This window comes from Ictalurus furcatus, chromosome 11 (genome assembly GCF_023375685.1).
Source record: "Ictalurus furcatus strain D&B chromosome 11, Billie_1.0, whole genome shotgun sequence".
Taxonomy (NCBI): domain Eukaryota; kingdom Metazoa; phylum Chordata; class Actinopteri; order Siluriformes; family Ictaluridae; genus Ictalurus; species Ictalurus furcatus.
This window is the reverse complement of record NC_071265.1, coordinates 24922477-24933269: the sequence shown is the minus strand read 5'-3', so window position 1 is coordinate 24933269 and position 10793 is coordinate 24922477. Positions and strand designations below refer to the sequence as shown.

At 39.1% G+C, this 10793-nt stretch overlaps 1 protein-coding gene across 1 annotated transcript; it reads right to left on the bottom strand.

Moving 5' to 3' along the window:
* Positions 1-26: 26 nt before the first annotated feature.
* slc2a11a (solute carrier family 2 member 11a) lies at positions 27-10239 on the bottom strand (the record flags this gene model as incomplete). Its single annotated transcript, XM_053635966.1, has 11 exons — positions 27-741; positions 1139-1266; positions 5075-5147; positions 5735-5836; positions 6043-6153; positions 6603-6790; positions 7271-7419; positions 7836-7965; positions 8122-8246; positions 9747-9907; positions 10093-10239. Coding segments are annotated over 11 exons (1533 nt in total), but the record flags the coding sequence as incomplete, so codon positions are not given.
* Positions 10240-10793: the final 554 nt, after the last annotated feature.

Here is a 10793-nt window from a genome sequence, read left to right as displayed (position 1 = left end):
ACAGGTGTTCCTGTGAAAGTGACCGGTGAGTGTATATAGAATATTAGTACATTCATCTAAATAGAACTAATTTCAAACTGACAATAGTAAGGTAGTAAATGCTCAAAATGCAAATTCTACTCGGTACACAGTAGACTAATAAATCCATATTTTCTACGATGGTTTATTATGACTAAAGAACACACTGACAGTATCTTCTTTGTACTAGTTTAGACCTTATTTGTTCTAGTTGATATTGAGAGTGAGAGAATTTACATGTGAGAAAATAGCTTTAAAAGATTTTAAAAAGTGCAAATTGACATAATTACTATAAAAGGTAAACAGGGTTAGATACTACATCTATACCATATCTATATATTCGCAAACCTATATAATAAAAAGAAATTGAATTTGTGAATAAATGGTCTCAGAATAAAATGTGTCTGTGGTTATATTTGGGTAAAGCTTTTGAACACTTACTCTTCAACAGAGAGCTCCAGCATTCTTAAGTTTACAGGAATTTCAATTATATAAATAAGTAGCTTAGAGGGCAGTTGAGTGGTGGACTTCTCCTAGTTGGTAATGAATGTCTTTACACTTTGGACCCGTCTTCTCTTTTTTGTGGAAGTTAAGCCTGTGGAATTCGCTTGTGATCACGGGTAGTGTTTTTCCTTTAGTCTCAGGCAAAACCAGTCCAATATAGAGCGCAGTGAGAAGACACACACCACCGAATGGCACAAAGCAGAACTGACCTAGCCCGCTCTGTCAGCAACACACACACAGGAAAGAAAAACCTTAGGTTTCATCTTATTAATTCATGCTCTACAACTGCTAACCTGGATACAGTTCATCAGTAGACGTTAGCTTAACATTTAAGATGTTGGGTAGAAACATGAAATACAACATTATGTAAATATTTACACAACGATTGTCTGTCTAGAAGTAGTATGTCAAGGTGTTACTAAGGTGTAAGCTTCTACTTACAACTTAAGAGTGGACACTGAAAAAAGACCATTTGTTTAAAGTATTATTATACTTTAGGCCATTTGTATTTTTCTCCTAGTGGAGAATTCAGGTTAACTTTAACACTTGCGTCACTCACCTACACCTCACATACTACTAGACGTTCATTTGTGTATTTGTGAATTCATGCACTCACCACAATAAATGGGAATATCATTCCAATAATGAAGAGATTAAGCCACATTAGAGAACCAGCGATCATGTAAGCAGCAGGGCGAGCTGCCTGGTTAAAAATCTCGGTTGGGAGAATTCCAGTCACTCCCGCTGTGGGGAAAAGTATTATAAAACACATCTGAATGTTGTGACTTTCAAATGGATAGACAGTAGGAGTGTCAATGTATTATTTAAATTAATCTATTTAATGCCTGTGGTTGAGGAGTGCTTGCATATGAAGCTGTTTTAGTGTATTAAATGTTGGCAGCCTAGGAAAACCCTATACGTGATGAAATTTTGACATTGTCTTCTATATGTACGGTACTGTGCAAACATTTTAAGCACATGTAAAAAAAATGCTATAGAGCAAAGATGTCTTCAAAATAAAGAAATTAAACGTTTCTACATTTAAAAATACAGTAAAGAGCAGTAAACAGTTGTAAATGAAACAAAGTCAATATTTGGTGTGACAAAAAAAAAAAAAAATAGTGGTCTCCGGTACAATTAGTTCAGATTTATAAGGAAATGAGCTGTAAGTTTTATTGAGCATCTTGCAGAACCAGACACAGTTCTTCTGGAGACTTTGACTGTCGCACTTGCTTCTTATTTTTGCAGCAAAAACCCAGAAGCCTTCATTGTGTTTTTTGTCTCTTATGTAATATTTAATTTTGTGCTAGAAAACTAAGGTTCGGGAAAATGTTTTGTACTGACTTGATAATGCAGGAGTCATAAAATAAAAAATCTTTGGAGTAACAAAGATTTGTACTAAAAAAAAATAGGGTGCCTAAACTTTTGCACAGTACTGTAGTTGTGAATACTACAGACTTTTTCTAAACTGAAATGTGCTCTTTCTTCTCTTTTGCACATTCAGTCCCCTCTAAAAGTACTGGAATGGCAAGCTCAATTCTCTTCTTTTTGCTGTACACTGAAGACATTTGGGTTTGAGATCAAAAGATGAATATGAGACGATAGATCAGAATTTCTGCTTTCATTTTCTGATATCTATTATCTCGATGTGCTAAACAACTTAGAACATGGCACCTTTGATAGCAGACTACCCAATTTTTAGATGAGCAAAAGTATTGGAACAGATATTAATATTTGGTTGTATATCCCTTGCTTGCAATAACTGACTCAAGTCTGTGACCCACTGACATCATTAAACTGTTGCACTCTTCTTTTGTGTTGTTTTTCCAGGCTTGTGCTGCAGCTTCTTTCAGTTGTTGTTTGTTTTGGTGGGTTTCTCCCTTCAGTCTCCTCTTCAGGAGGTGAAATGCATGCTCAATTAGGTTAAGGTCTGATGATTGACTTGGCCAGTCTAAAACCTTCCACTTTTCCCCCCAATGAAGTCTTTTGTTGGATTGGCAGAACGTTTTGGGTCATTGTCTTGCTGCGTGATGAAGTTCCTCCCAATTAGATTGTATGCATTTCTCAGAAAAGAGAGCCAGGGCACATGGTGGCTTAGTGGTTAGCAGGTTTGCCTCGCACCTCCAGGGTCGGGGGTTCGATTCCTGCCGTGGCCTTGTGTGTGCAGAGTTTGCATGTTCTCCCTGTGCTGTGGGGGTTTCCTCCGGGTACTCTGGTTTCCTCCCCCAGTCATGGTAGGCTGATTGGCATGTCCACAGTGTCTGTAGTGTGTGAATGTCATGATTTTATGGAGTTACTAGAGAACCTGATCCTTTCTGATCTCCGGACCTGCCTGATCCGTTTCGGATGTCCTGCCTCTGGATGGAGCTCTAATCTACTCCAATTCCAGACTGCTGGGACTACGGTTGCTTCTATGGCCATACAGAATTCATATAAGTCAATAATGAACTTTTTCACACTAACTGTTGTTACCCAGATGAGGACGGGTTCCCTTCTGAGTCTGGTTCCTCTCAAGGTTTCTTCCTCTTAAAACATCTTAGGGAGTTTTTCCTTGCCACCGTCGCTACTCAGTGGCTTGCTCAGTTGGGATAAATTCACACCTTTAATATCTGTACACCGTATTGATATTTCTGTAAAGCTGCTTTGAGACAATGTCTATTGTAAAAAGCGCTATACAAATAAAATTGAATTGAATTGAATTCAAAGTGTATGTGATTGTGCCCTGCGATGGATTGGCACCCTGTCCAGGGTGGACCCCGCCTTGTGCCCAATGCTTCCTGGGATAGGTTCCAGGTTCCCTGTGACCCTGAAAAGGATTAAGCGGTATAGAAGATGGATGGAGATCAGAGAGCCCATGCAAGCCCAGGCTATAACACTACCTCCACCATGTTTCGTAGATTTGTATGTTTTGGATCATGAGCAGATCCTTTCTTTCTCCACATTTTGTCCTTTCCATCACTTTGGTAGTGGTTAATCTTGGTTCATTCACTTTTGTGGCTCATCTCTGTATTTCTTTGAAAATTCCTATCTGACTTTCCAATTCTTACTGCTGATGAGTGGTTTGGATCTTGTGGTATGGCCTCTATATTTCTGCTCTTGAAGTCTTCTTAGAAAGGTGGATTGTGATACATTCACCCCTGCCCTGTTGTTTTTGGGTTTTTCTTCACAGCTCTCACAATGTTGCTATCATCAGCTGCTACTGATTTCCTTGGCTGACCTCTTCAGTGTCTGGTTGTTAGTACACCAGTGGTTTCTTTCTTTTTCAGGATATTCCAAATTGTTGTACTGGCTATGCCCAATGCAAGGGCAATGGCTCTGATAAATTTCCCCTCTTTTCTCAGCTGTAAAATGGCTTGTTTTTCTCCCAAAAGTGAAAAGAAGAAACCGATTAGAAACTGAATTAATTAAGCTTATGTCTGTGTCATTACAGCTCATAATATCCAATAACTGGAACAAAGACTGAAATTATACTCAGCTAATGAGGTTTGAGACATCTTTAGACAGTTTTTAATTATTTTTTTTAAACCGCTGCATTAATGTTAAATTGGCTCCTTACATATAATGATCCTTACAGTACAATAGCCTAGGTGAGCTCAAAAAGTAATTAAAAAACATTTCCATTTAATTTTTTGTGATTTTTATTTATCCTGTACAACATCAAGAAAATCAGACCCTACCTCACCGAACAGGCTACACAGATACTAGTCCAGGCTCTTGTTATCTCAAAACTGGACCACTGCAACTCACTACTCTCGGGCCTCCCAGCCAGCTCCATCAAACCCCTTCAAATGATTCAGAATGCAGCAGCACGCCTCGTCTTCAACCAGCCCAAGAGAACCTATGTCACAGCCCTCTTCGTCTTCCTCCACTGGCTTCCTGTAGCCGCCCGCATCAAATTCAAGGCCTTGATGCTCACCTACAAGACCTTGTCTGGAACAGCACCCTCCTACCTCAACTCTCTCCTGAAGGCTTATGTTCCCTCGACGCTTAGTAGTACCTACTCAGCGTGGCTCAAGGTCCCTTTCAAGAACATTCAAACTAACTGTTCCTCAGTGGTGGAATGAACTTCCAACCTCAATCCGGACCGCAGAATCTCTCACCATCTTCAGAAAACAGCTAAAGACCCACCTCTTACGTGAACACCTAACTAACCCATAAAAAATATAAAATAAATAATAATTAAAAAAAATTTACTCTGGCACTTACACCTCTACTCTGCGCACTTTGCTTCTTCTGGAACTCAATTAACGGATCTTGTATGGTAGCACTGCTTGTATTGTTCTCTGCTTGATATATCGCTTTGCTTGTATTTTCTCATTTGTAAGTCGCTTTGTATGAAAGTGTCTGCTAAATGAATAAATGTAAATGTAAATGTAATGGTTTCTTAAAGGTGAGGTGTTGTACATTGTGGTAGGAATAAAAACCCAATTTTGACCATAAACTGATTTTTCTTTTTCTTTTTTGGCTCTTTGCTGTAATTCAGCCACAGTGACACGCAATGGATTTTCCCAGACCCGTTCAGTTAATGGAGCAGTGGTGCAGTTTGACTCACCTGGTCCGATCCCAAAACTGAAGATATAGCTGAAAACGCAGACCATGCTCAGGTAAGACATCCAGTGTACATGCTAGAAGACAATGGCATCAAAATACTGATTGTGAGTTGGTCATACAACACTGGAGTTCACTGGAATCTCACGCTGTTGAATATGAGTCAACTTCATCATATTGTATCTAATACGTATACTGCATTCCCCTCTTGCTTTAGTGATAGACGCTTTTATCTACACACCATTCATTCAACTGTGTAATACAACAGTGTTTTAGATCAGTCTCTTACTTCAAGGATATTCAAAGAAGGTCTAAAGTCCTCGATTGAGTCCAAATCAAGTCCTGAATTTGGTGGTGAAAGTTCTACTACAGAAGACTTCACTTAATTTAAACAGGTGGACTGTCTATACCTTAATGAATTGCAGTAGTCTGTAACAGTGTTGAGTTACATTATTTAATGCTGAGGAAACAAATTAGAAGAATGCAAAATTTTGGAATTATTTTTAAATCAAGGTTGAGTCTCAAGTCATAGATAAATGAATCCAATTTAAGCTGCAAGTGATGAAAATCTTGACAGAATTCCAGATAATGTGCGCGTGTCTGCAGATACAGGGTAGCTCTTGTTAATCGCATGCTGAATTGTTTAAATCAAAATAATGCATACCTGATATGAAAGCGCGACAGTGAAGACTATAGCCCAGCCAGTCATGAGCACATAACCTCCCATTAAAAGCAGCCTTCTGCCCTTCTGTTCTATCAACAGGTTCTGAACACACCCACACACACACACACAAAGAGTATTTAAGTATCACTATGTAACATCTTTTTCTAAATCTGCCATGTAAATTCTAAACTTATAGGAAACTTTACATTTATTTCACTCATTTCAAGTGGTCATTTTTAATTGTGATAGCCAATATACCACCCAGAAATGCAGTTCTGGCCTTTAAAACCACGAAACTTAAAACTTACACTCAGAATACAGGCGGTGAATTCACATGTGCCAGTGCCAATGGTCGCATACTGGGTGTGTTCAGCTGATATTCCTGCCTCTTTAAATATGTAAGAAGCATAGAAGTAAATCTGTGTAATGAGAGAATAAATGTTGAAACACATTTACATGCTTCATGGACAAAATTTTCATTATAGAGACAAATAGACTAAAGGAGCAAGGGAATTTGGCCACTTATTCTCTCAGCACTGCTCACTGAGTCACTCATTGCTTTTGTTGTGGCCTGTTTTCAGATATCGGTCTCTGCCCTTACCACTCACTGATGAATTGAATTATTCTGTTTATTTCAGATAATGCACTGTCAGAAAGACATTTAGTTCCAGGTGTCACACCAATTTACTCTGCAATTCACTTACAGGTGAGATGAAAAAGTTGTGTGATGGCTTGTCATCCCATCCAGTGTGGATTCCTGTCTAGTGCCCAGTGTTCCCTGGACAAAGTCTGGTTCCACTATAACCCTGACCAGGATAAAGCAATCACTGAAGATGATTGAATAAGTCAGAATGACAGCGTCACTCACTGAGTCGTTACCGCACAGCTGCATGGCGCTGCTTATGACGGCGACTGAGATGAGTTGCCAGCGAACAGTACGGTCACTGAAGAGCTCCCAGGGCTGCTGAGCTCGCCTGTCCTCAGATTCAGCTTGCTCTTGCAGCATCTCATCCAACTCCTCTTTCTGTACCTCACAGCCTCGCAACCGCCGCAGTGCTGCCAAATACACACAGCATGGGGAGAGACACATCACTTACACACAACTGTAAAACCCTTCTACCCTTCACAAACTACAGCTGTATGATCTATTTTCAGTATTTGACAGTTATGTGAAGATATATACTGTTTCCATTCTGATTTGAAGCTGAAAATTCATATACAGCTCTTCTTTTCAGCATCTACTCCAATGGTTGAATGTTAACAGTGCAAATAATTTTTGATCATTTTATTTCATCCATTTACAGAGTCCGGTGCAGCCCCAGAGTCTGACTGATAAGTGTTTCATGCATTAGGTAGCAAATTTTGTACATATTCAGTACATGTAATGAATTGCTAATTTTCAGGATATCAGTGTACAGTATTATTAATTAATGTTCTGCTATATGGCCTCCTGAAACTAGTCAGTTCCAGCATGTATACTTTATTCTAAAGTACAATATAATCATATAAGACATATAGAAATATAGTTTGTGTTACCCTTTAAGCAGGCGTCCTTGTCACCACGATCAATGAGAAGGTACCGAGGGCTTTCTGGGAACCAGGGTAGTGTGAGGAGCTGAATGAAGCCTGGCACAGCATTACTGGCTAACAAGTACTGCCAACATGATTCGCAACCCAACACCTCTCTGTACACACACACACACACACACACACACACACACACAAAAAATATGAGCCTGCCTTACATTAAAATGAGCGGTGAGTTTATAAACTAATGTATCACCTTTTATGGACACTGCTTTTGAAATTTTGTCCTCTGAGGACTTGATACAGAGCCATTAGATTTTGGCATTTAAATCGAGAGTCTGAGAATTAAAAATGTCACCATAGTTACCATAACTACTCTAAAGAATCCATACTGTAGCCCATATGAAACTCATATTGTATGCTCTCACTTCCCAGGTTGCTTTGCCTGTAATAGGTTTAAACATTGTGTGATGATATCGGTACTGACTCATTATCTATAGTGTTTTATATAAGTCTTGCTGGACCCAAATATTTTGCTTTAAATTTTAAGTATATAACTGTTTTCTGAACTCACCTCAAACCTACCACTTGTCCTAGCACCAACCCAAAAGAGGTAAAGACAGAAGAGGACAGGGCCACAGCTCCACGTAAGTGTTTTGGTGCACTTTCACCAAAATACATTGGCTGTACATTCATACTGACCCCTGCAACCAGAATAGTTGTTTTATAGTCAATGTTTTACAGTTTTGGTGGATAGGAAGTCATTCAGATCTAGGCATAATAAAAACATGATCAATCCAGGGAAATATTTATACAGGTATTTAGCTAAAACTGAACTACAAGTTCAGTAGCCTACACACCCACATTGATGCCAACCAGATATCTGGAGATGATGATCATCTCAAAAGACTGAGCTTTCTGGCTCGTCAGAGCCAGCAGTGCACTGGACATTAGAAATATATTGTTCAGCAGCATAGTTTTCTTCCTTGAGGGCAATACAATAATAAAAAAATACACAGATTACAGTCAAAAATGTCTTATTATATAAAGGTCATTAAAAATAATGGTAATAATTTCTTAGCTAGCTGGATAACATTGCTGTAATAAGTTTTTATTTCTTTATTCTTTCTTTTATATTTCTTTATTCTGAGGCTTAGCTGTTAAGATTTCCAGATGGTTCTGAGTCTGCTAATAGCTCCTCTGGCTTTATTTATTCGGGCTTTGATGTCTTTCTGGGCTATGTTACCAGTTCTAGATTGCATAACAGTTGCCTTAGAAAGATCTGCAACATCTACTGGCCCAATACCATCCCAAATGTCAACCTGTACAAAAAGACAAGATCTAACAACATATCTCAGGAGATTAAGATACACCGATTAAGATGGCTCGGACATGCACTCAGGATGTCTCAGTTAAGGATACCTAAAGTGGCTTTGTGGTGGACACCATCTGGCAAGCGCAACCGAGGCAGGCCAAGAATAACATGGTGACGGACAGTGGCGACCGAGCTGGAAGAAATGGAGCTCTCATGTGGAGAAGCTCAGTTCACAGCTCAGGACAGACCTAGATGGAGAGAGCTAGTAGCGGCCTTATGTCTCACACGGGATGAAGAGGATTAAGTAAGTAAGTAAGTAGCTGGATAACAAAGGTACACCATATGGCTAAAAGTTGGAAGCACAAAATTGTCTAGAATATATTTTTAAGCTCTACCATTAAGATTTCCCTTCACTGGAACAAGGAGGCCCAAACCAGTTCCAGTATGACAATGCCTCTGTGCACAAAGTGAAGTCTATAAAGACATGGTTTGCCTAGGCTGCACAGGGCCATGACCTCAACCCCCACTGAATACCTTTCAAATTAATCTGAATGTTTCTCCTTATCATCTGTTCCCAACATCGCTAATGCTATTATGGCTGAAAGGGCACAAATCCCCACAGCCACTCGCCAAAAACTACTGGAAAGCCAGAGGAGTGGAGGCTGTTATTAGAATCAAAATCACGTTACTGGCCAGGTAACACTTGCATGTACTAGGAATTCGACCTGGCAGAATTGGTGTCCATAGATGGACAACAAATAACAGTGTCGGTAATGTGAACAGTACAAGTACAAATACAAAACAATGAAAATTGCAAACAGTGCAACAATGAGGACACAGTAAGTAACATAAATATAGCAAAATCTTATAGCAGCAAGGGGGTTGGGAATGAAATATTCAACGAGCTTATATTGGTGTAATACTTTTGGTCTTTTAGTGTGTCACCACAAGGGAAAGATTACCAACCAAGCCCCTGGCCACTAGGGGGCCCTCAACAAGAATTTATAGATTTATAAATGAGATCATTAACACTGTCCTACACACAACACAATGCATAGAAATCGAACCCACTTCAATATCAACATTGTATTTTCAAAGATTATCACAGTAAATACCGTATAACTCTGCAAGTATTATACTTATAGAATAATGAATCTTGAAAAATCGTACCTCCCAAAGTGGATGGACATGGGCCCGGCCAACAGAGCCCCTGTAAGGCCACCCAATGAGAAGATCGACACTATGAGTGTCCAGATCAATGTAACCTGATATACCTCTAACTGTATCCCCCAGCGCATCTGAAACGTCTCATTAACAAAGTTCTGAATGTACTGTAGGGACACAGAATACAATAGTAATGAAAGATACAGTAAATGAGAACAGGCAGGGGCCTTTTCAGATTCAGAACTAATGACACTGAATGTTGTTATGTACACATAACGACATGGTGAACAAAAATAGCAAGACATTCACATGTAAACAGAGGTAAATACAGATTTCCCTCTTGTTTACTTACAACAGTGGGTGCATTCATAATGGCGAGGTTGTATCCGTATTGTAATGTTCCCCCAACTGCAGCAGAAGTTACCATTAAGACCAGAGTGCGAGCATTGCCCTGTAAGAAAACTGCACAAGCTGAAGGAGCACCACAATGCTTCACAAAGCACAAACAAAATTTATGGTTTTGCAAAAGTAATTAAGAATCTTAAATCTTAAATCAATCCATATAATACAAAGTGTAGAATTTATATTAAGATGACCGCTACAGAAGGCTTAAATCTGAGGGAAGGAAACGGGTAACTAAGAAAAAGATCAAACAATGCAGATAATTTGCATGGGACGAGGCATTTTACAATCCTCATGCAATCACACACTGGTTTGTAGTCCATCCAAAGTTGAAGTCACTTTTCCTCCCACCCTATTCACCACAGAATAACCTACCCGCTGAATATCACTCATTAGGGCTCAAGCAAATATTTTTCTGTCTTGTATAGCAAGGTGTGATGTTGATTAGTACATGTGGACAAATGAAGAAACTGAGTAAACAAGTTTAAAAAATAGTATTTACTTGTTCCAGTTGCATATATCATGTCCTATTTCATCCAGTGAAGATGTGCCATTTATTCTGTTGGCAAGTTAAAGTTTGTACAAATGGGTACTCCATTAGCACCAAATTATGCTAATTTATTTAAAGGCAAATTTAAATTGAACTATTTT